We start from the raw sequence: 26,920 nt of genomic DNA on the forward strand, positions 1-26,920 counted from the left end.
TTTAGCGTTTACCTTTGTGTGTTTCTCATTTAATTTCATTATATATTTATTTATAGACAAATTTGAATAGAGAATTTTACGAAATAACTAACCAATTCTTTTGTAGTCGGTGATAAACCGAAAACGAAAACGGATGCTGTCACACTTAGATGCCACCAAAGATGACAGCTTGATGGCATTGAAAATCCCCTATCGACTACACCCATATGCAGAAAATATATGGGAAATTAAGTTAGTATGCTAAGGTTATATTCATTATGTACGCACGCCCTTACAAAGGGAAGAGGGCATAATTAATTAATAATATATTTAAATTTGGTTAGTTATTTTCATTGCACTCGGTGCGTTCAGTGCGCGTAACACAGTTATCGGTTCCGTGCATAAGTTTATAAGATATGTTTCAATAAGTATAAAACTACCTATACTTCGTAATACTATAGAGTTGCTTACAGCTCACAAGCGAGAATTGAAGTCCTATACACTCGGTGGTTAATTTTGCAGGACCAAGTTCCATCTAGGTTCTATTTAGTCTATGAAGTGTTTTTGACTTCTTGAATTTGCATACATAAATTAAGCGTTAAATTTCAAAAAATAAGAGGCAAGATAGGATAATTTTGACAGGTGTAAAAACGGTTTAAAATTTCCCTTAAATTACCTAGGTCTATATGGAAGAAAAAAGCGTAATTTTAAATTAAAAAAAAAAACGAAACCGCATCGAATTTCGAATGACCATTATAGACAGGCCAATTTGAGGGGGATTGAATTTAGGCCACACGCTTGGCGAATTAAATCTTGCCCAGCGAAAATTGAAGAATGGAAAGGATAGGCCGATTTATTTACAAAAAATATAAAAAAGTTAATAAAAAAGCGTGTATATTACACGAATATAACTCTGAAATGTAATGTAGTGAGATTTATATTGTTTCATAATGAGCTTCCCTAGTGTCTCGGTTGATTTCGTGTCTTTTTCTTGTGTGTGTGTGTGTTAGTGCATTCAGAAGAAAATTAACTTTAAATTATCAAAATTATCCATTGTTAGTCTTAATGCTCGGTTTTCAGTTCAAAATTATCCATTGTTAGTCTTGGTTTTCAGTTCGCTATAGAACCCTTTTTTCTGGAAGTCGGCCTTTAAGTCGAACTTTGACCTCAAATACCTCAGCCCACATTTCTAGACTCGTCCTAGCAATTAGCCTTGGACTAAATCTAAAAATCACTGCTGTACATCGATCTTACATTACGTATCATAACTTCAGTTTAATTAACAGTTTAATCTAGCCATTCTTCGCCTCTACGGGGACGATCACGATTTTAGGGTTGTTCTGTTTGTGATATAACGGTTTTGCTCAAAAATAATAAATAAATAAATAATGACTTTCTAGAAAGAAAAAGGGAAGAAATCAAATCTGAATTATCTTTTTTTACCCTGCCCTCATATGTAATGATGGTGCAGAACTTATACTTCCTAAGTACGCTAGCTGCCTGTCATAAAGATTACCACGATGTCCTCAAAGTGTCAAACCCCGGTGAGGCGTGGTATTTTATTTTATGGAACATTATAATGACATTTTAAAGCATTATCGCGTATAAATAACAATGAAAATAACGTTAAAGGAATGCGTTGTACCGTTATACACTGGAATGTTTGGGGGCGGGAAGGGGTTAGTTCAAAATAGGGTTAATATTAAGACATTTTATGTCGTCGTGGTTTTCCTATAACAACATACTCAAAACATTCCATTAATTATTTAATTTTGTTGATTTTCATCAAGGAGTTACACGCAAAAATGTCAATGAGAAAACATTACCAACTGAAGTTGACATCTCTGTTCCAAATATTATTAAACGCCCCTCAATTAATTTAAATTAAAATAAAATAATCTACGTGATTAAACTTCCAAATCATTTGAATAACTTAATTTAACAAAAACATTCCATTTAACTTCGTTCATTTTTATCAAATGCCAACGATAAAACATTGCCAACTGAAGTTGAACATCTCTGTGACGTTAGCGTTCCAAATATTATTAAACACTATTCCTCAATTCATTTGAATTAATCTACGTGATTAAACTCGTAATTAGTCGAAGTTTTAAACTTCATTTAACGTAAAAAAAACCAGGAAAATTATAAAACTTTCCCAAAAATTAGATTATAATTAATTAAACCGCATCTCTTAAATCAATCAATCAATATGTTCCGCTCTAATCAGCATTTACCCCAAAAATACGCTACGACCAACCGTACATACATTCAAACGGTCATCGTTCCATTAAACTGGACAGTGAAAATAAACCTAATTTCGATCGCCTATAATTAAGCGCCGCATGATGTACGAGACTCAAACTAAATTATCCCTTATTTTACACTCGAATAAATTTTAAACTAAAAATATTTTCAACTTCACTTCAGAAAATTCCTACGAATTTCATGCGTTTGTATAGCCAAGCCTTCGGGGTGTGTAACTACGTCACAAATAAGTCTGCATTTGAAATCTCGATTAAATGAGTAGAGAGGAAACGGTATTAATGAATTTTCCACCCAAGTTCTAATTGCTGAATTATTTTTCAATATTATATTGAAAGTTTGCCCAATGCAATAATCAGGTTATATTTTTATCTATTAGACCTAATTTCGAGTTTCACTTAAATTACTAAATTTGTATAAATATTGAATAAAATATTGCACCACATGAATAAATATTAAACAACACTTACCAACTCAGCAGGAAACTACAACAAATCCCAGTCAAACCCCCCTCTCCAATTAAAATTCTCAATAAATTAAATCTAAATCCAAGATAAACCGAACCGAATCTTTCATCGCATTTAAATTAACAGTAATCTCAAAGTGAGATAGGAACGGAAAAGACTACTAATCATAGAAGGAGGAGGCTCGCTTGCTTGCATGCCACAAAAAACCTGTTCTTACAAATAAAAAGGTTTACCATCTTCTAGTATAGTACTTCCAAGAACCTATTTAGGTACGAGAACGTTCACGCATCGCCGCCATATTGACAAACAAGAAAATTATCAAACTTATCAAACCCAATTGGGAATCTTTGGGATACACTGCCTTTCATTACAATTCCAAAAATTCCCTGACATTTCCCTGATACTTCGAACCCATTTACAAAATCACCGACTTTTCCATGATGTCAAGTAATCTCTGTTACTGTAACCTCAGATTAATAATTAATCTGAGCTGCAACAAACACACGTGTAACAACTCAGTAGTATCGCCTTATGAAACTCCCTTAAGTTAGGACAACATTAAAATTCCCGAATGTTCCCTGACACTTCACACCAATTTTCAAAAAAATCACTGACTTTTCCAGGATTTCCAGGTACGGTGGAAACCTGGGCCAAGCTGCAAGTTGTAACAAGTAAACAACCCAAAGGGTTCAAAAAAAATCCCACGAAAACCCAAGCCGTCTAAATTAAAATTACTATAATCACACGTTCTCAAGTCTTCAATAAGTCCCTGGTAAACTTCTTACGACTTATTTCACTTCTCGCGCAGCAGTCCTCGCTAAACCTTAACTTATTTTCTCATCCATCCATTTAAAATGATGTCGGGTGGCGGAAAAAATATCTTCGTCATCGGGGAGGGAGGGGAGGCAAAGGATATCTAGTCAGAAAAGGTAAATTTTCTCTTGGCTAGCTACCTGGTCCAGAAAGAAGTACATACTACAACAACCCGCAGCAGAGCAGAGCAGATCTTATAACGTCGCCGTTCGTTGTTAGGGCGGGTAGGTAGCGCGTAGACTTTTTTCCTAGCAGTAACTTGCTCTTAAGTTCAAAATCTTAAGAAGCCAGCCAACTAACTAAACGACTTTTACTACCCACCACTAAAGTTACGTTTCGGTGGTGGTGGTGCCCTGGCCCCGCGACTGACTTTCATTCTACCTGCCGCGGGCAAGATCCTGAAAAAGCTTTAGTATAACCAAACCGAACCGAAAGAAACCAAACGTCTCGGGCCACACAAGGATTTTAAGGCAATTCGGACACAGTTGGTTTGGTTAGCGGCTTGCGTTGGTTTATAACACAACCTTCAGACGTGTTGCTGTGTAAAAAGAAAAAATACTTCAAAAGTGAAATGACGCGGTAATTTTTCAAGTCTTGGATTTGAATTGTTGTGAACACCGGTATGCCATTCAGTGCCCAAACATTCTCTGGCATATTATGGGAGTAACTTTTGTTGGACCATCTGTCATTTGGATTGATTATTTACTGGTAAGTTACTGTTTAAGAGTGAAATAAAAATTAGGTACGAATATTAAATTCGTTTAAGCAATACGTTACTTCTCATAAATTTGTATTCAAGATATTATGGTTTAGTCATAACCTACATGAAGTAATGGAATTCGAAAGAAAATTAAATTATGAGAAACCAGAATATTATAAATGGGCAACACCCTTTAACAAGAAACGTTAGCGACAATTTATGTGTATAGATCATTGCGGTATTATAGCCTTTCAGTGAATTTTAGTCAATTCTAAGCCGCCCAGAGAGTATAGGGATGCGCCTTGATTTTATCATTTACGTGATGTGACCCCGGTTATTGGTCTTGGAATAAATGTTAATTTGACAAATTTTAGTTCTTGTCACATTAATTTGATTTATAAAATAAGAATTTGTCAAATGAAAGTTTTCCGATTGTTTTTGCGTCAAAACGTTGCTTCGCCTCAAACAGTTTTTTACGGTACTTGTATAGAAGCAATAGTGCATAAGATATGTTCCATAAGTTTGTCAGGCTAAATAGGACCTAGATGGAAGTCCTGCAAAATTAATTAACCACCGAGTGTAGGACTTCAATTCTCGCTTCCGTCGTTCTCCCTCGAACTAGCTCGAGCTGTAAGTCTCTAGATAGCATTACGAAGCATAGGAAGTGTCATACTTATGAAACATATCTTATAAAACAACCCAACTTATACTTACACATTCTCGATAAACTTAACCCAAACAGGCCATACAATATAAAGACATAACAATATTGTAATGAACAGATTCCGGGGGGGGGGGAAGCGCCAGTAGTAAGTTACCACACTTTTAGCCATGCAAATTAACCGAAAATGATCAAAATTTGCATATGCGCCCAGAATATGAAATCGCATTTTCACACCTGTCAATCAAATGCGAGTCACGTGCGTGACTCGCATTTGATTGACAGCCTGTGTGAAAATGCGATTCATATTCTGGGCGCATATGCAAATTTTGATCATTTTCGGTTAATTTGCATGGCTAAAAGTGTGGTAACTTACTACTGGCGCCATACAAACAATAACCCTTGCTAGCGCGCGTTGAAAGGGGAAAAATTGTTTTTCAGATTAAGAAAAATAGGCCAAAGAACGGTATCAAATGACATTTTATATTTTAAAGTTAACTGTAAGGAGAAAAAGCTGGGGGGGAAGGGTTGGAAATCGTGGACACGCTTGCAAAGAAAGAAAGAAAAAAAAATAAGTATGATAAAAACAATTTTGGAGGACGGTGTGGTCCGAGGTTTCCACTATACTATCCGTTTCAACAATGGCCCAACCAGTTTAATACCAATAAAAAAAAAAAAAGAAAATTCGCACTAAGGGATAAGAATTAAGCTTGTAGAGGAACCAACCACTGAAACAATGCCCGGATAATTTTCGACAAAACAATCGAAAGCTCAGTTATAATTACAATATTCCTTTCGTTTGGTCAAACGGCAAATGTTAATTTTGTCTCGGCCTTCTACGCCTAACATAAGTTTATAAGATAAGTACGATACTTCGTAATGCTACTGAGAGCCTTACAGCTCGAGCTAGTTCGAGGGAGAACGACAAGGGAGAATTGAAGTCCTACACTCGGTGGTTAAATTAATTTTGCAGGACCAAGTTCCATCTAGGTCCTATTTAGTCTGCATTAGCAGCCTTTGACATCGCCTCACCAGGCGTCCCTCGCTTTACCCCGAATCTATGACCTACCCCAATCACTTCATGACAAGCTTCAGTTTCTAAGTTACCAGTGACAAACTTATGTAAGATATCTTATAAACTTATGGCGTAAGAAATAATCGTTCTTTAAAGAAAGTGTAAGTCAGTCAGGTGTCAGTCGACGGGTATACTGTTAAAATTTCCGTTTAAACTTAATGTAGGTATACCTCGAGACTAGAGAAGCCAGTTTTCTTTTTAGCCCCGGTGCGGTTTTCATTTCAAGTAGCTGGAAGTCCTTGGGGGAAGTTGGGGGCAAGTCTTAAAGAAACTTTATAAAATTCAGTTTATTCGCGATTCAATAGTTTTTTAGAGGCTTTCATCATCGCCCTAGAGGCCTGATTACATTTATTTTTTCTTCTTTATGTCATCCAGGATTATTCGCAGTTTTCAGACAAGGAGGATTGATACCTTTACACCAGGAGGCGAAGCTATTTGGTACTGCATTTTGTCCACCAAGTAGCATGGTATCCTGGTGTAAATGGTATCACACCTCATAGTCAAGTTTTTTCTTAGTAGGTCTTAGCATTAAATGATTAAATGAAGAATAAAAACTGAAATTTAGGAAGAATAAACTATAACTACAACACTAATAAACTGAAAAATTAAATGAATTAAATAAAACCTAATTTGCAAAGAAGATTCCGAGGGGCTAGACACTTCTAACAAATGTACGGGATCAGTTCAAATATTTAATATTCTTAAATATGAAGCGGAATAAAAAATAAAGTTAACTACTTCGACCTAAGAACATCCAAGTTAGGATACCTACCATTATACCCTTATTTAAATAACGATAATTCACGGTTTCAAGCCTCCAAAAGTGACGTCATAGGATTGCAACCTCCACGGCAATTAATAAATATTTATTTCCTTAAATTTAAAAAAAAAAACCGAAACCCTCAATTTGTCAGCGTTTCATCACCGGAGGGGGGCCAAATTGGCAGATTCTCTACTTATGCTATGCATTGGCATCTTCCAAATTTTAATTATCAATTCAAGAATACCCGTTGGGAAGAAAACACAGCATAACATTAACCCGCAATGAATTTAATGAATGATACCCAGAAACCTCGGGTAAAGAGGTAATAAATAAATTTAAAATAAATGCTGGAATTTAAAAGCTATCTATATATTCAATTAAAAAAACCCGCCAAACTAGATTGGAATTGGCGGGAAATTTTTCGCAGTTAAGGTCAGCGAGCTATAGATTAATTGGGGCCTCCAAGAAAAAAAAATGGATGTGAAGATGATAATTTGCATAATTTAGTAGGCGGAACCATTAAAACGCGACTTATATCCTATAGCATAAGTTTATAAGTGATATTTTCCATAAGTATGACACTTCCTATACTTCATAATGCTACTGAGAGACAGACTTACAGCTCGAGATAACTAGTTCGAGAACGACGGAAGCGAGAATTGAAGTCCTACACTCGGTGGTTAATAATAATTTTGCAGTTCATCTTCCTATTTATTCTGTACTAAGCCTTTGACAGCGCCTCACCAGGCGTCTTCGCTTTACCCTGAATCTATGACCTACGTCACTTCATTAACCAGTGACAAAACTTATTTAACATATCTTATGCTTACCTTTTCAAAACGCGTAAAAGTTATGGCAGGTAATTTTCAATAACTTACAGACGGATATTTCATAAAATATTTTGTAAACAAGTTTCGCTTCCAAAACTTTTATATAGGCGTTTTGCAAGTTTGCAACTCATCCTATTCAAGTTTTTACCCAAAAATTTGGAAATGAGACCGTATATAGAGTAACGACAGTCAATGTTAAATACCTATAGGTCTTAATGCAGTCAAAGGCTGGGAGGTGCCATTACTCTATACAAAATTTACCTGGAGATTTACTATACGAAATTGAGGTGTGAAAGAAAACGAAAAAGGAGTATATAGTCGAAGCTCACGACGCTCGTTATACTGGTTCCGATTTTGGGTCAGCTGCACCATCATATTCATAGAATCCTCAATGTCTTTTTCTTTGAATTAACCTATAGGGTCAGAGATTCTACCTCAACACAGAAAGAACCGAATCCACCCATGCAACGCGCGATTCAATTAAAAGGTAGCACTAGCGTTAATTAGGGACCTTAATTAGAGGTTCATGGAGAACATAGGTTGAAATGATACAACAAATTTAAATGCATTCCTGGACTACTTCCACCCAGGGAGCCCAGTCAAAAATTCAAATTCCTACAATATAGGACCACTGGGATCCCTGTTAACACTAAACAAAAAAAATCCTGTATGGGTTTCAAAGAAAACCGAGGTTTAAATGAATAGAATTCAACTGAAGTCACATTTCCACGTGTTCCTGGACTACTTCCAAATAAATAAAACATCTTCCTTAACCTTGAAAGATTCAATTTCCCTAAAAAAACTTCCTGGCTTTTTCCAGCGGAACCTTTTAATATAATTAATTCCGACCTTCTAAGGGATTTCTCAGCAAATAATTTTACAGTTTTTCCATAGACTTAAGACTTAATTAACTAACTTAACTAACAAGGTATAGTATAGTTTTCACGGGTCACGTCACAACCACCCATTCATAGAACGATAATGAATTCAAAAATGCACGTGTACCTAGTTTTAAGTGTTTCTTGGCAAAAGAATTTCTTCCTTGTTTTGTATAGCGTGCAACTATAACCATAAGATAAAGGGTTTTCCCTATAAATGAATAGTTTCCTGAATAAACAAACGCCGCTATAAACAAAACGTTCTTAATTATAATTAGCGTGTCTGTAAAGTTTTCCCACTGGCATTCATACCTCAAGGTTATACTTTTAAACATAAATAATTGTGTCGGAAACCATGATAACGCTTGAACTGGCAAAATAATTTCTATTCCTACAAAAGCGTAACAGTTTCACGTAAAAGCAAGAATCAATTCATGTGTCAAATGAATATTGAAAGGTTAATATCCTGCCAAGTAAATTTAACTTAAAAAAATGATTTAAAGCTAAAAAAGGAGGGGACAAGGCTAAAAGTAACCTTGAACTTGTCTACAAAAAGAAGAGTTTATTAACTCTTTGAACACCGGGGGCTATTTCAATTTTCACTTTTTATCATTTACCGCGTGAAAAAAAAATAAGGACATCTCTGAAACGTCTTATAGACCAAGTTCTGAACAGAAAATATCTAATTTACGATTAAACGTGCAATCACGTATATATAAAACTAATGCAAAACTTAAATAAAAAAAAAAGATACTGAGATGGCGATTCGAATAGGGCTAGACCACAGAAGTAGATAAAGTCGGCATAAGATGGTTAAATTCAAAGAAAATCTCAAAAGTCCGTCGAGTCTTTGATAACTTTAAATTAATTAACTATATACTTTTGATATATCTTAGCTCGTTTAATAAATCTTTTAAACGATCAATAACTCGAATCGACCTTGAAAAGAAAGTTTCTTTTTCTTAAGATTTGTGTAAAGATCCATTCAGGTGAATATCAAGGCTTACAAACTTACTCGGTCGGCGGTGCTTCGATATTTTTTACCTGATTTCAATAGCTCGGTTTACCTGCCTATAGGAATAATATATTTAATTTCAGGATCTAGGATTCTAGGCCTTGGTTTTATGGTTTACAAGTTTATTGTTCAGGGATAGTTTTTGGTCTAGTTTAAAAATCAACGTTTCACGCGAATCCGTTTTCTATAGTTCAAACCGCAATTAGGTTGAGTTTAGAAGTTTCTAAATAAGAAAAACTAGTACCAGAATAATGAATTGAATTTCAAAAGGAAGGGTGAAACTCTGAGAATAAAAAATTAACGAACGAATTTCAAAAGGGAGGATGAAACCCTGGTCATGGGATCGGTTTATAAGACAGAGCTCTTAAAATTTAATAGATACGAGAAAATGCCTTGATTGTGTGGAAGTTCATCTTCTATAAAATTTAACCAAATACAAGGGTTAATTAATTAATTAATTAATTAATTAATTAAAGACAACTCGGCATTAAAAGGCTTTGAAAATTAAAAATAAAATTAGTTTTAAACCAATTATACAATAATACCGAATACGAATCAAGTTTTCAGTACATCATCACATCAATATTATTTTAACGACCTTAAAAATACCCCTTTCTTTAATTCCTTCTATTTTCTTAATAATAATACCTAATTACAACCAAGCCCCCCCTTTTTTTTACTAATTTGCCGTCCACATAAAACATTCCACAACCTCATCAACGTAGGAGGTATATTTAAGAACAAAAAAACCTCGATAAACTTCATAAAACATCCATAATTCCTCGCGATAAGCAGCTAAAACTAAAAACTCTCTTCTACATAATACTCCACCAAATTAAGATTGATTTCCCTTAAAATACCTTATCCATAAAAAAAGACTAAACAAAAGATAACCAATGTTTATAACAGCCTGAAGGCATAAACATTACACCAGGCATAATGAACGGTACCACCACCTGAAATACCTCACTCTAAAGAAATACGAAACCAACCGACGAAAAAGAAACCAAACGCTCAGCTCATGTTGTTCGGGGTTTTGAAAGATGACCTTACATATAAAAGAACATCGACCTCAAACGGCTTTCTCTCTCGCACTCACTCGGTTCGAGACTTAACTTAAGAATTCGCTCTTGCTCTCTCACTCTGACTAACTACTAAAAACTTTGGCAAAAGATATCATCTACCTCCAAATTAGTTTTGAAAAACCGGTGCAATAATATAATGGGAGTTTTCAAACTTCAAATTACTCGCATTGGGGATCATTACGAGTTACTTTTGGAATGCAGAGCTCAACCTCATTAAGATTAAAGTAGTTTTCCCGCGTCATTAAAATATAGGATTGATTAACAAGTTAGTCACGTGTTCACTAGTGAACTATTGGGTACACTTAAAGATTATGGATATATGAAATTCGGAGCCTCCATCTTCAAAGCCTCATAAAGACAGGTGCTCAAATTTCCCAAAATACAGGGTGTCTCTGATATCATATCGCCTCTGTTAAAATGTAGGTTTCATCGCATAATAGAGTAGGAGACATGCGCTGACTAATTACCCCAACACTTCAAAGGATTTGTACATGGACCTCGAAACGTTAATCTTAAGCCTAACAAAAACATTCGCTTCAAAGTAATTCTAGCCTCATTTCAGAAGTACTACTTTTCTCAACCATACCCTGATTATAACACACTATCCAAAAAAGAAAAGAAAACAACTAGGCCTAATCCATCATAAAAACATCGTGAAAACGATGTACAAGCCCTAAGGTTGAAAGTTATAAACCTATTTTTCGCCCGAAGCTAGAGTTACTCCCAAAGGATATTATCATAACGATACTCCCATGTCATGAAGATGCAAGAAGAAACCCAAACCACCATCGTGGCCGATCATGGGATGGTAATTTAGGAGTTACCTTGCATGGGTTCATTACTCGTAGTCGTACGTATTTTTGGGGTTATGCCCTGAGTTAATTATAAAATAATAACAGTTCAGAGAGAAAACAGGGAAGATTCGTAACACAAATCTTTGAACCCAAAAGTTGAAAGAACAGCCCGGTTATGACGTGGGTGTGAAGAAGGAGATACCTGAGGAATTATTTTGTTGTTGGCTGGCGTGTAGGTTGGCGTTAAGGTTTCTTTTAATTTTACTTCGGAAAGTGAAAAGTGAGTGAGTGACTTTTTAAAGAGAGTGAGAGAGAGGCGCCCCAAATTTGTTTTGCCATAAACTAGAATTGACTGAAAAATATTTTCTAGAGAAACCAGATATAGCTAGGTAGCTACCTTAGAGGGTGTGGCAAGGTATTTTTTCGTTCAAAAACTGGCGGTTTCCGCAGTTTTATTTTCTTTGCAGTTCATATTTCATAGGAGTAAACAGTTAAAGATTGGCTTCCCATAAGCAAAAGTGTCTTAGCCCTACTTCTAATTCACTTTCCCACGATACTAATTACTTGGGCGTATAGAACACCACTTCGAGTCCCAAAATAGAAATTTGAAGTAATCTGAAAATAGTCCTAGACAGGGTGTTTATGATAAGTCTGGATGACATAAATTAAGAGGAATGTTCTTTGGAAAATCAATTTTGAGTCGAAAATTTCTAGAAAACTTCTATCTCCATTTTGTTTACCACAAGGGACACTGTTTCAAATCGAGTTAAGATTGGTCAAAGTATTTTACGGATGACCCCCTTAAATTTAATTAATTAAGAAACTGATTTGGACAATGATTTATAATTTAATTAAGGGGTCATTCCTAAAATACTTTCACCAATCATAACTCGAAAACAGTGTCCCTTGTGGCAAAATGGAGATTGATAGAAGTTTTCTTGAAATTTTCGACTCTTAATCGATTTCCCACTGAACATACCCCTAATTAATTTATTTATCAGACTTATCAGAAACACACTGTATACTAACAAATTAAAAAAAATTCAAATCACCAAAAATAAAAATACAAAACTCTTCTAGATAGGCAAATAAATTATATAAGACATTAAAACGCGGGGAATGTATAGAGTTATTTGTCTTAAAACAACAATCTACATCTTCCAAGATCGCGCGGCTGGTAAAACTCTCGCTTAAGTTCAAAACCCTTTTGGCAAATGAGATGAAAAAAATTTAAAAAATAAAATAAAATCAAAAGTATACGGAAATTATAAAAGCGGGCATTTATAAAATATACCCAAATAATTTTTGCTCGCTATATCTAGTTTAAACATTTTTGAAAAGGCAAGGACCCTTAAGAGGTGGAGGAGTATTTATATATTGGAAGAAGGTGTAACGTAAAAAAATAAAATAATAAACCATTCATTTTTCGGGATAGGCTCGAATTGCCAAGCAGTTCTTTCTGACTCTCATCTACTTCTTCATCTTTCATTTTTTTTTAAAAAAAAAAACCCAAAAATTTAAATAACAATTTAAGCACTTGTTCAAGGCGGCATTCGCAATCACACAATCTTAGCATAAATATTTAAAAGATGATTCTCTGTTGAAAAAAGGTGAAGAAACGCGGCTCATTTTTCTTTATGAGTTTAACAAGGAATGCATACAGCTATTAAGAATAATAGAGTATCCATTTTCACTCAGCGTATCTGGGCGGGTTTTGTAATCATTATGTATAACGAATTTTACCTCGCGAATTTATAATCTATCTGTTGTGCTAAGTCCTCAAGGTATATATTTGTGGAAGAATGATTCCTAGTAGATGTATGTATTCCTGTTTGATTTAACAAAAAGGGAATATTTATATTTGTACTGGAAATTTATCAGGTTCTTGACTTAGCATTTACTTATCATTTGAAATCAAAAAATTATCATAAAACCGTAAGAATTTAAAAATAGCCTATAGAATAATGTCGGAACCGTGAACTATATATAAGAAGCGTGGCTTAACACGGGTTTAAGGGTGTTTCAAATAATCATGAAAACATCAGAACATCCGGGTTTAAGTTGGGGGGTTTTTTAGGTTTTTTTTTGGATTAAATATGTAAATTAGTTTCGGGCATTATTTTCTACGATGGAATGCAGCTTTTTATAGAATATTACGCATTGCGGTCACGTTCCCCTTTTTCTTTTAACAATGATGGCACTTTCTAGCATTGCTTGTATTGTGTATAATTAGGGAATAACAATGGGTGCCAAGATCGTGAACTACAAAACGTAGCGAGAGGGAATAAATCACTAAAACCTAATAGACCTCATAATAAGATTTAAAAAAAATAAAAAATAAATAAACTTTCGAATTTCAAAAAAAAAATTTACATCAAAATAATGCAAAAATATATGATGTGCGCATGATCAAAATGTGTTAGCACCCCACTGAGATGAAAATTTCACTCAAATTATGACAGATCAACCCGCCATTCAAATCTTACTTTTCTTTCAAATAAGGAAAAAAAATTTACGATCGCATTGATGTCTTTTAAAACCCAATAAATCTAAATCTAATATAAAACTTAATTTTTCTTTTGATGTCTATCCCCTTAAGGTAAAAAAAAACCAATCACCAATAAAAAATAAAATGAAGACATCTTCCATCACAATCAACAAGACATCAAAATCATCATCAAGGCGTCATCACCCTCTACCCACCATTCTCTTGGCGGCACTAACGTTAGTAACATGGTCAGGCCGCGTCATCGTGGAAGGAGCTCAATGCCCTTGGTCCAAAGACCTGGTAGATCTTCACAGCGATTGCATTTGCGCCACCAACGCGGCTGAGCGCCTCTCCATTCAATGTAACCCGGTAGATTTCAGGTTGCTACTGACCGCGTTGAAGGCCCAAAGTAGCGGAGGAAGTGGTACTCCGATAGATTTATTATACGTCAATAACGCCAGTGTCTCCACCTTGGAAGACGACTCCTTCATCGGTTTAGACATTCAATCGTTACACCTTGCCAAATGCAATATCGAAAACATATCGGAAAACGCCTTTCGAGGTTTAAACCGCGTCACCAGTCTCAATCTCCAAGACAATAAATTAACCAAAGTGCCAACTACCGCCCTGAAAGAACTGTCATCCTTGAAACAGTTGGACTTATCCAACAACCGGATAAGTAAAATCGATGACGGGGCGTTCGAAGGGTTACCGATTACGACGCTGAAACTCGCCGATAACAAGAAACTAGTCTTAACGGATCAGGCCTTTAGGGGTCTGGAAGGAACTTTAAAGAATTTGAATATGAAAGGTGTCGGGTTGGAATCGGTTCCCAAAGCGGTGGGGCGTTTGAGCTCGGTGGCGTTTTTGGATTTGGCGCAAAATCAGATTTCAAGTGTCGGTGGTGGAGGTGATAATCCCTTGAATGGGGTATCGCAGTTAACCGCGTTGAATTTGGAGCGAAACCGAATCGCTAAGTTGGATGGAAGAGCCTTTATGGGAGTTAATACCACCCTAAGTTCGTTATCATTATTGAATAATTTGCTGATTGAATTTCCCGAAGACGCCCTCAGCATTTTGGGAGAATTAAGGGTGATTATCTTAATCCACTAGAATCGCTCAACCTTATAACGTGAGATTACCCAAACATACAATTAATCTCTTTCAAATTAGGTACTGGATTTGGGTTTCAATGGAATCCGTAAAATCCCCAAAACCGCCTTCAACATGAACAGCTACCTCACCCTTCTCGCGCTTGATGGCAACCCCATGAGTACCTTACCGGAAGAAGCCTTTGGTCACTTAAACACAACCCTTCGTGGCCTTAGCATCGGAGGTAAGAACGTACCATACAAATAATACATTCTTCTTTCAAACTCAAACTCTAACCTCACAATAAATTATTATTATTATTAGGTTCGTATCTCAAATGCGACTGCCACTTGCGTTGGATTGCTCAATGGTCCAGAGTCGCCGATTTACAAGTCACCAGTCGGGAACGCAACCCTCAATTCTGCTCATCACCACCGGAACTACGCCGTAAAAGCTTCGCGCAAATCGAACCGGAAGAGTTCAAGTGTACCAAAGAAGAGGAAGAAGCTGCTAAGACAACTACTACAGCACCGACAACAACCACGCCCAAAGAGATTTTAACCGAACTACCCACGACTAACGGTAGTCCAACTAAAGAAGCCAAGAGTCTGGAAGACCCGGACGTGAACCCTAACGCTTTAGAATCATCCGATGCCGCCCAAGGCATAACGCCACCCACTTTCACTAACAGCTTCTCAATTACCGTCCTGCCTCCTTCGGCTAGCCAGCAACGCGTCACCATGATTGACGCGTCCTCTAAAGATTCAACCGTCACCTTGAGATGGAACACCGACCCTCGTAACAACGAACCTTTACTTGGATTCCGAGTTCTATACCGATTCTTCGGCGAGAAGGAATTCCGTCGCGGCGCGAAGTTGGACGCTAAAAAACGAAATTTTACGCTAGAGGGGTTACCCGTGGGACAGTGTCTCGTGGTATGCGTGGTTGAGGCCCAACCGAACGAGGACGAAGTTCGTAGCGCGAATAACGGTTCCGTGCCCATTGGACAGTGCCAGGAAGTCAAGACAGACCGTCATCGTTCCGGGGACTTGGACGTAATCGTCATCGCCGCTTCCGCCAGCGTTTGCGGGGTAATTATCCTAGCCGTTATCATTTTCTTGTGCTGCTTTAGCCGTCGAAGAAATAAGAATAAACACGCGGAGAAACCACGTTTACCTCCGACCATGCCTTTGCACGTTTCAACGGTCCCGGCCGTCAAATCCGAGCACGAATGGGAATCTTTGTCCATGTACAGCGGAAGGAGCATCCCACGAGCCCGTATGTACCACCAATCTCCGGGTACTCCGAACAGTACCATCGGGGGTCCCGTTTCTAACCCGTCTTTCATATACCAGGAAGATACTAGATCTCACTTGTCCAGTCACAGCCACCACGTCAATCACGATCCGGCACCCTTAATCTTACCAGCTGGTTCCCACGTCCTGGGTTCCCCTAACGGAGTGGCCAGTACGGGACCCCGTTCGACGGCGGACGGCCAATCGCACCGTTCATACTCGCAGCTTTCGACGCGCTTCGCCAGCGACCCTCATTTGGCCGATTCCGGAAAGTATTCCCGCGACATTAGAGGGACACCCGCTTCGCAACAACCCTACGCCACTAGCGGACGACCTCATAAGAATCAAAATGGCAAGTCCAAGAAGGGCAGACTAGCTTCCTCTTCATCGCTACATTCTTTAACCGAGTACGAATCCGACTGGACAACGGCCAACACCGCGGGTAGAAACCACAATTGGAAAGACTTAGAAATTGATATATACACCGGACAAAATCCGGTGATTAACGGTAGAAGTAAATACCGGTGATGTCCCAAGCCCCTTATTGGAGCGAGTGACTTCTTAATTACCCCAGAATAATTTCGTTGTTGTAGGGAGTGTAATGAGTGTAGCAAATGAAATACTTCAATGTGTCTCCTAATATTTGGTGTAACTTACTTAACCATCAACAATAACCCCAGGAAACTATTACTGTGCCAGTGTAACTATAACTAAACGTCATCCAAAAAACTCAACTCGGTGTAAAGTCATTTAAATCCTTAAAAAAAGTCAAAATTATAATTTCTCAAGATATCTATGGGTGCCGGTTTACCCTCTCTCTCATCAAAATAATTTCTAGTTATCATTTTTATAAAAGACTGAAACCATAAGAAAAAAAACCAAATTTCCTGGAACTGTCATTTTCCAAAGCAGTCCTCGTTAAATTTAACAAGCTTAACTTTCTTTTCTACAGGTCTTCCTAATCGCGTTTAGTATTTTTTTTTTATTGTTTTATTATCATTCCCGCGAATCACGTTATAACATATATTATTAAAGTGTCATCCCCCTCTAATTTTTTCCTTCCCAAATGAATGTCGTTTCGTTCCGTTTCACGGTGGGAACGAAATGGTTCGATATCACTAAACTACCTTACCCCTACAGTAAAACTCGTTTTAAACGTGTAGACACCCAACAACAAGCGTAATATAAATTTCGTACTTAACATTGGGAATTAGCTATCACCTCTAAAAAGAATGTGGCTAAAATTTAATTGAAAATGTTATCAAAATTCTTCAAGAGATTTGAAAAAAAAAATTGGTATCTTACGATGTTATCGGGAATTTTAAATTAAAATTAATTTTAAACCATTAATTAAAGCCACTTAATTAATTCCCCCAATTAATAATCAAGCCATTAAATAACATAATTAAAACTTAACATCATATTCCCCCCTCCTCATCAATGTAATAATGTTTCTTATAGTCTAATTACAAGTTAATAATAAAAAATTGTAATTAAAGAAATGTTGAATAAATAAAGAAAAAGTATTTTTAAATTAAAAACAAATTGTTATATTGAATGGTGTATTATGTATGCTGCGCTAGAGTTTTCCGGTATAGGTTGGTCTATATAAAACAATAATCTCCCACTGTTATATTTCATTTTCAGACATAACTTATTGGATCCTAACTTCATCTTTCCCATCAACCCCATCACAAAACATGGGGAGTATAACGACCCCAGTTGAAACAAACGAATAATTTACCCCCTTGTTTAGCAAGAGAAAGATTTAAAGATTTCCCCAAAAGTGTTTTTTATATCCTCTACAAATTTCCTTTCTCGCAAAAAAGGGCAAAATATTTAAAATTCCGAGCTAGTTCTTCGTTTTGTACCTATTTTTTTGGCCCAAAACAGTAAAAGAGTTAAAGAAAGAAAAACACAATTCAGTAGATTAACTAGAAGTTATGGAACCACCAGCGTTGCGCAAAACTTCTCCCCTTGGCCACTGCATACTCAGTTGTTACTTATTTCAAATATTACTCAATGCAATGATAACCTCGAGTTAATCTACTATAGAAAACATTGAAAAATAATTCTCGTTCAAGAGAGCGGAAAAGTTGAAAGTACTTTAGCTATTTCCCAATAATAAAACTTATCTAAAGCTTTGATAGCGAAAATTGGCGGCGGCAGGCGCGTAATTTTGTTTCAAATTCAATGTTCAACGAGGACGCCACGCTACCGTATGGGGCTCAACATTTGAACTTCTATGTTGTTCGTAAGTACGTATGGAACACTCGTATTGGGACCGAGTCTTAAGGTTGGTGATAATAAAACAATGTGTTGGCGCTGCTATTTCCGAGTGATTGACCAAGCTAAAAACCTTATGGCGAGTGACTGAATCTTTTGTTAGTACACCTTCGTTCCGCCGTTAGACATACACAGGGACAGGGCATTGCTACTGCATCATGCGAATATCAGTGAAAGTTGAATTATTGTTGTTTTTTATTCATTATTACTCTTGAAGTATAAATGAGCATCGGACAACAGTTGAAATTGCTTTGTTTACTTGAATTTTGCCCTCATTTCGTATAGGTTAGGGGTTATAACGAACTCGTTTGTTCATTTACAGCTTGTCCCATTTAAACTCGAGGCACCCCGTTCATTGGATTGAATATGAACTTCAAGTGCCCATCTTTACCCTCTGAAATAAAGACAGGCCCTTCCATAAGTCTAATCTATGATAAGCCTTCAATAAACACAATAGGTTATAGGTCAAAATACCCCCGTTCAATGGATTGAATTTAAACTTGAAGTGCCCATCTCTACCCTCTGAAATAAAGACAGGCACATCCATAAGTCTAATCTATGATAACCCTTCAATAAACCCAATAGGTTATAGGTCAAAATACCCCCGTTCATTGGATTGAATATGAACTTCAAGTGCCCATCTCTACCCTCTCAAATAAAGACAGGCACTTCCATAAGTCTAATCTATGATAACCCTTCAATAAACCCAATAGGTTATAGGTCAAAATACCCCCGTTCATTGGATTGAATATGAACTTCAAGTGCCCATCTCTACCCTCTCAAATAAAGACAGGCACTTCCATAAGTCTAATCTATGATAAGCCTTCAATAAACCCAATAGGTTATAGGTCAAAATACCCCCGTTCACTGGATTGAATAAGCTTGAAGTGCCCATCTTTACCCTCTGAAATAAAGACAGGCACTTCCATAAGTCTAATCTATGATAAGCCTTCAAGAGACCCAATAGGTTATAGGTCAAAATACCCCCGTTCATTGCATTGAATATGAACTTCAAGTGCCCATCTTTACCCTCTGAAATAAAGACAGGCACTTCCATAAGTCTAATCTATGATAAGCCTTCAATAAACCCAATAGGTTATAGGTCAAAATACCCCCGTTCAATGGATTGAATATGAACTTGAAGTGCCCATCTTTACCCTCTGAAATAAAGACAGGCACGTAGAAGTCTAATCTATGATAAGCCTTCAATAAACCCAATAGTTTATAGGTCAAAATACCCCCGTTCACTGGATTGAATATGAACTTGAAGTACCCATCTTTACCCTCGGAAGTAAAGACAGGCAATTCGGAAGTCCAAGCTACAACAACCCTCCAAAATACCCCATAGGTTATAGGTCAAAACTCTTCCATTCGTCCCAATTTGACTCATCACCCCCAGAAGTAAAGACAGACACTCCGATATCCCTGTGACTTATCATAAGCCTAAAAAAACCTCCATATAACCACTCGGTCATAGGTCAAAATTCCCAATGCCTTCAAAGTTAAAAAGCGTATTAAAATAGGCCTTCAGTGACTTTGACAAAAATTATCCCCTTTCAAAAATAAAATAAACCATTTGAAATCTCAAGTTTCCGATCCGATCCACTTTGGGGGTTAAAGTTTAAAATGTAAACACGTAATATTCCATTAAAAACTCATATCTTTAGAAAGAATCTCAATCGATATTTCGAATGGATTTCCTATAATTTAACTTCCGGTTTCAGCGTGACACGAACAAACTTGTAAAAAAATGAAAGAAAATTGGAAAGTCTAAGAAAAGAAAGCAAACGCTACCACAACGAAAAGAAACGAGGAGAAAAAATGGGCGGTGATGTAAACGAAGGAATTTTAAGCGTTTCTTTATGCACGGAAAGAAAAAGCAGAGAGAGCAAAAGGATAGCGGAATAAATTTTAACTAAACTCACACGCGGTCGTCAAAAAAAAAAATGATAAGGGAACTCTGAGAAGAGAAAAAAAAATTATGCCGGAAGAAGAATATAATAAAAGTTTAACTTTTTCCCAAAGGGTAACATTGAAAAATACCCCCACTCGCTCGCCCAACATAACCAAACTGTTCACGTGACTGAAACACCCCTCCCATTTCAAAGAATACGCGCTTCAAGTTCACGGATGAAACGTATCAAGGGAGGGTGAAATACTGTCTGTAGAAGTTAAAACGCGCGATAAAAAAAGGGAGTGGGCAAAGGGGTGAAAAATCTCCCCAACTGTAAGAGTCAGACCCTCACTTAGCCTCCCCCACTAGCCTTTACTCTATGAAGTTTACCGCCATTTTGGTGGAAAGGGGAGGAGCCATTTTAAGCCACAATAACACCTCACAGCATAGGTTCATAAGATATGTTCTCCATAAGTTCGTCACTGGTAATTACAAACTGGAGCTTGTCATGAAGTGATTGAGGTAGGTCATAGATTCGAGGTAAAGCGAAGACGCCTGGTGAGGCGCTGTCAAAGGCTTACTAATGCAGACTAAATAGGACCTAAATGGACTGCTAGTTTCACCCTCTCTTTAAACTAATAATGTGGGAAACTTCAAATTCATCAAACTAGTTTTTAAGAATCCAAATAGGAAGGTAACACAAAAAAAGAGTCGACCTTAGTAGTAAGAAAAAGCGTATTATAAACTGTTATAATGGAATTTCACTGTTATTTGGGGAAATATCGTTTTGTTTACTATCATAATAGTAATTTGCATTTACGAGAGAGAGAGGGTGGGTGGGTCTGTAAGGAGGGGGATGAAATTCAGCCTCTCTTCCCCCCCCAACTTGTTTTTTCAAGTTTACCAAAATTGCAAATCTCGCAAAAGTTCGTATGACCGCAACGACAAGTCGTGTGTAAAAAAAAAACAAAATTACCAAAAATTTAATAAAGTTGTTTAAAGGGGATATAATTTGCGTTACAATATTTCCCCATTCCATCCAGCCTCCAACGGGGGGGGGTTAAAAATAAATATATATATGCATAAACCGCTATTTGTAACGGCGATACACAATGCGCAGCAAACACGTAATCAAAATCGTATTAAATTCAAGAGCGATTCGAATTTCGGAAATAGCGTTATTATATACAGGGTGTTTCTGATAAGTCTGCATACCATAAATTAAGAAGGGATGTTCTTTGTGAAATCGATTTTGAGTCGAAAATTTCAAAAAAACTTCTAGCTATGTCCATTTTGTTTACCACAAGGGACACTGTTAATTTTTCGAGTTAAGATTTCATGGAGTGTTTTAGGGATAATCCCTTAATTAAATTAGAAATCATTGCCTCAATCAGTTTCTTAATTAAATTTAAGGGGTCATCCGTAAAATACTTTGACCAATCTTAACTCGATTTGAAACAGTGTCCCTTGTGGCGAACAAAATGGATATAGATAGAAGTTATTACATTTTCTATAGTCAAAATCGATTTCCCAAATAACAACATCCCCCTTAATTTATTTATGGCAGACTTATCAGAAACACCCTGTATATTTTTTTCACTTGAATGGTGTGCGTAGCCATGCCATGAGTAGAAAGGATTCAGTCTATCGAGTACCAACCGACCCATACATACATACATACATACCTGGCGTATTAGTATAATTATTAATCAGATATAAAATATTTCCGCGTGTTCGTTATTAACGCGTGTTAATTATAGATAAATTAATTAATATGCTAAGTAGACGTTAAAATTAGAGATATTTTCATAATAATGTTTTTGGAAATTGCAACACGACACTCCCTCCCCTTTACCTGGCTGGTCTCTAAGAAACCATTTTGGAATAGAGTTGCGTCATCTAATTAAGACTTAATGTCCGTATTGCGTAAAAAAATATTTTAGTACACACCTATTTCTAAATATTTCAAATTCCCTACCCCCTTTAGTATTTACTTATGCTTATACCCAAGTCAAATGGGTGAATTTGCGAAACATATACATCCTTTTCAAAACCAACAAAAAAAAATAAATAATAATAAAGTGGACTTTCCTACATTAATTATTGCCAACTTTGACGCGGGTTGCCTAATTTGCATAAATTAAATCATGCTTAAATATTAACACACTTACTATAAAATGAGATGGCACTCAACTATACCATCATCACAAAAAATACCTCTCAATGTTGTAACTTAGGATTATATTATAACGAGAGAAAAAAAAGGGGGTAGAAACTTACTAAAAATACTCAAACTACGTGGTAAAACTATTAAGTAATTAAAATTAACCAAAAATACGGTTAATTGAATCAAATAAATTACATTTTTCAACAATTTTCCTTGACAAAATTGCCGAGCGTCCCTCGACAAAGTGTAACATTTTTAACCCTAACTTCACTCTTTAGAATACGGTTGCCTAGCAACCAGAAAAGGTCGCGTAGCAACCAGAAAAGGATTGGCCAATCACAGCCCGCGCTAGTTGTATAGCGTAACAACAATAAGGTCAAGGCCAGAATAATATAAAAATATCTTTTTAAGACGGTAATTTCGAATGTTTTAAAATGAGAAAAACATTTTAAAATGTTTTTGTTCTTTAAAAATGGGGAATCATGATTTTTAATAGATAAAAAAAAAATAGCTATCGAGCCTAATATATGATTTTAGTAACAATATTATCTAAGTTTTCCCAACTTGTAACAAAACCCATAAGTGGCATAACAGTCTTTCTCTGTCATTTTGCCACAGTGATGACATTCTAGTAACTAAATACCCCCCAGTTTGTAAACAAATATGACAGCATCATAGACTACTAGGCCTAACCCTCGATCTCCAAAAACAACAGTCAACATCACTTGATGACGTCATGACAACACAAAACAATAATAATTGTAGAAAACATTGTTTTAAAAACTTACCCAGGCAACTGGAGATTTTCCTCCCACCTGTAGGTGACTTCTTGGACGAATAAGTTCCATAATTGGGCCAATGATTCCAATCCACCAAAGGAAATGTTCACTTTAGCTAAGGCTAATGCCAGTCTCCATGTTAAACTGTCAATGGGGGCACTCTTTAAACCTCCGCGCACATTTTCATCCTCTTTACTTTTGTCCTCATCATCAATGATGACGCCGCGTTCCTCCTCCTATTTCATTCATATTTAAATAAAAAATAGTCCCGCAATTTATAAAAAATTAAATTAATCCCACAATTAATTAATAAGATAATCAATAAAAAATTAAATTAATCCCACAATTAATTAATAAGATAATCAATAAAAAATTAAACTAACCTCACAATTAATTAATAAGATAACTAATAAAAAATTAAATTAACCTCACAATTAATAAAAAAATTAAATTAACGTCACAATTAATAAAAAAATTAAATTAACCTCACAATTAATAAAAAAATTAAATTAACCTCACAATTAATAAAAAAATTAAATTAACCTCACAATTAATAAAAAAATTAAAATTAACCTCACAATTAATAAAAAAAATTAAAATTAACCTCACAATTAATAAAAAATTAAATTAACCTCACAATTAATTAACAAAAAAATTAAATTAATCCCACAATTAATTAATAAAAAAAATTAAATTAACCTCACAATTAATTAATAAAAAAATTAAATTAATCCCACAATTAATTAACAAAAAAATTAAATTAATCTCACAATTAATTAACAAAACAATTAAATTAATCCCACAATTAATTAATAAAAAAAATTGAATTAATCTCACAATAAATTAATAAAAAAATTAAATTAACCTCACAAATAATTAATCAGAATATTCCAAAAAAAAAAATGACTTACATCAGGAGTTCTTGAATCAGGAAATATGAACTGCAAGATCTTCAAACTGAGAGTAGGATTTTTCAGGGGTGATTCATTGTGTTTTCTGGTAGTATATCTCTTTCTGGCAGCTCTTTTGCCAGCTCTGTGAGCTTGATGAATAACATTGGACAGAGATAACATATTCTTTCCAGCTGGTAATGTTGGACCGGCTAATTTATCAAGGGCATGCTTAGCAGCGACAGAACTATCCGTATTATCAGGTTCATTATAAATTATTCCACCAATCAATTTCTCTTGGGCATCATATTCAAATGAGATTGATACAAATTCATACAAGTAATCAGCTAGAAAAGGGGGAAATTAAAATCATAAATTAATTACAAATGGGTCTAAATTTTTCACTAAATTAATTACAAATGGGTCTAAATTTTTCACTAAATTAATTATAAATGGGACTAAATTTCACTTATCTAATTACTAATGGGACTAAATTTCACTAAATTAATTATTAATGGGACTAAATTTCACTAAATTAATTACAATGGGACTAAATTTCACTAAATTAATTATTAATGGGACTAATTTTTCACTAAATTAATTACTAATGGGACTAATTTTTCACTAAATTAATTACTAATGGGACTAAATTTTCACTAAATTAATTACTAATGGGACTAAATTTTCACTAAATTAATTACTAATGGGACAAATTTTTCACTAAATTAATTACTAATGGGACTAAATTTTCACTAAATTAATTACTAATGGGACTAATTTTTCACTAAATTAATTACTAATGGGACTAAATTTTCACTAAATTAATTACTAATGGGACTAATTTTTCACTAAATTAATTACTAATGGGACTAAATTTTCACTAAATTAATTACTAATGGAACTAAATTTTCACTAAATTAATTACTAATGGGACTAAATTTCCCTAAATTAATTACTAATGGGATTAATATTCACTAAATTAATAAAAAATGGACTAAATTTCACCAAATTAATAAAAAATGGACTAAATTTCACTAAATTAATAAAAAATGGACTAAATTTCACTAAATTACCTAAAGAACAAGCTGGACAATCAGAAAACCTAATACCAATCACCCAACTTCTAGCTTCAAATGGATGAAAATCACTGCCAAAAAAAATTCTAATTAATTAATAAATAAATAAATTAAATTAAATGAATTTAGAGTAAAATTAATTAGACAAAAACTTACGAGTGAACATCATTATCAATTATAACATCTTCATTTAAATGAGGCCAACAAGTAAACAATTGTAACTCAACAACAGGATCCTCAAAAGCACCGATACTCAAAATGCCAAAATCTTTGGGTAAAATATCTTCACTGAGGTAATCAACGTCAAAAGGCATTAGGGGCCAACTATCAAGGTTCCATTCTGATAAAACATATTTTGATCTCGCTGTTATTAGAACTGGTGAGGAATCAGCACCAATTTTCTAGAAATATGATTAAAATAGGTCAATTTTGACAACTTTACTAAACAACTAATTAAAATTAAGTTAATTAACATACAAGTTTCTCTTTAAAAAGCTTCAAAAGACCAGAAACATGTTGTAAATGTGGCGGTTTCCGATAGAAATAAGCACACTCAAAGTTAATTCTAACACCAAAATCCTCGCATATTCCTTGAAAAAGCTGATTCTGTCTTCCTAACAATTGCACAAAAGCCGGAATGTTGCTGAAAATGTTTGCAAGACATGAAAACTTTGGAATTTTAAAGAAAATTTAATCCTATAACCAACCATTTAAAGGTGTTAAGAGCAACAGCTAAAGAACTCAGAAGTAACTTTGTTCTATCTTCCGTAGCTATGGCTTCCTCAGCCTCGGCAGGATGCAATACGAGAAAATTTCTAAGCCCATACCAATAAGTTACGCGATGAGGGCACCTGGGAAAATCATTATTGCAATTGGAAACGTCTCTAAGCGCTTCAGGAAAGAATTCTGGCATAAAAAAAATGTATTTTTATTTTTTAATCAAAGGAGTACGCTAAAATTAACTGTCGTCTGCTAACCTTCAGGGTCAGCCGATTCTTGATTACTCCCCGGACTCTCTACTAAAAATTCTAGACTCTTTGGTCGGCAATAATGCCATGTTAAAACAAATTTAAATCTAGCAAACGAAACTTCCTTGGTTTTAAACGCCCATTCACAATGGGAGAGTTCATCCTAAAAATGCGTGTTTAATTGTTAAAAAGGTTCTTCCCGTTAAATTCACTTATTATCTACCTTTCTAAGAGTTGGTAGTTGTTTCAACCCTGGTAAACCCCATTCTTCTATACTTTTCCCAACAGAATCAATAAACCTTAACCAAATTAATCATAAATATTTGAATCAAAAAGATTCCCTTAAACATATTTTTTTTTTTTTCCAATTTTCAAATTCAAAATGCCAAGGCTTAACATAATGTCAATGGTTAAGCCTTGGCTTTAATTTTGAAAGAACATTAGTATAGGGAAATAAACGCACTTTTCCCATTCAGTAACGCTGGTAAAATCATCAATTTGAAACACCTCTTTCTATAAATTAAATATTAAATGTAATCATTATCAAAATTAAATATTATAGGCAATTGTTTATATAAAATAAAACTCACATCGCCTTCGTTGTCAGCCATTTTGCTTTTAGTCCTCGCTACTCATTACATTGAGTTGAGAAAATTACCA

General features: G+C 35.3%; 2 protein-coding genes across 4 annotated transcripts in view; one reads left to right on the forward strand and one right to left on the reverse strand.

Moving 5' to 3' along the window:
• The window catches only part of Rab3GAP1 (RAB3 GTPase activating protein subunit 1), a 60,797-nt gene that overhangs the window by 33,478 nt on the left and 399 nt on the right, over positions 1-26,920 (reverse strand). Inside the window, exons 2-11 of the mRNA XM_089866365.1 lie at positions 26,851-26,890; positions 26,724-26,773; positions 26,484-26,559; positions 26,270-26,423; positions 26,000-26,198; positions 25,770-25,935; positions 25,449-25,693; positions 25,290-25,363; positions 24,238-24,563; positions 23,336-23,562 (exon numbers count right to left, since the gene is read on the reverse strand). Of these exons, the coding sequence (XP_089722491.1) occupies positions 23,336-23,562; positions 24,238-24,563; positions 25,290-25,363; positions 25,449-25,693; positions 25,770-25,935; positions 26,000-26,198; positions 26,270-26,423; positions 26,484-26,559; positions 26,724-26,773; positions 26,851-26,871 (1,538 nt within the window). The 5' untranslated portion in view covers positions 26,872-26,890. The remainder of the gene's footprint in view (positions 1-23,335; positions 23,563-24,237; positions 24,564-25,289; positions 25,364-25,448; positions 25,694-25,769; positions 25,936-25,999; positions 26,199-26,269; positions 26,424-26,483; positions 26,560-26,723; positions 26,774-26,850; positions 26,891-26,920) is intronic.
• Positions 3,611-17,048, forward strand: haf (leucine-rich repeat and fibronectin type-III domain-containing protein hattifattener). Of its 3 annotated transcripts, none has more exons than XM_089866368.1 (5): positions 3,611-3,748; positions 3,854-4,232; positions 13,925-14,905; positions 14,987-15,149; positions 15,230-17,048. In XM_089866368.1, the coding sequence occupies exons 2-5, from the start codon at positions 4,182-4,184 to the stop codon at positions 16,726-16,728; spliced, it is 2,694 nt and encodes an 897-aa protein (XP_089722494.1). In that variant the 5' UTR covers positions 3,611-3,748; positions 3,854-4,181; the 3' UTR covers positions 16,729-17,048. The 3 variants fall into 3 exon arrangements, with proteins under 3 accessions (XP_089722494.1, XP_089722495.1, XP_089722493.1); XM_089866369.1 differs by having other exon boundaries at positions 3,630-4,232; positions 15,230-16,183; positions 16,261-16,404; XM_089866367.1 differs by having other exon boundaries at positions 3,635-4,232.

The sequence above is a fragment of the Phalangium opilio genome, unplaced genomic scaffold, assembly GCF_054372755.1.
Source record: "Phalangium opilio isolate 3A_F unplaced genomic scaffold, DU_Popi_V2 ptg000017l_1, whole genome shotgun sequence".
Lineage (NCBI taxonomy): Eukaryota > Metazoa > Arthropoda > Arachnida > Opiliones > Phalangiidae > Phalangium > Phalangium opilio.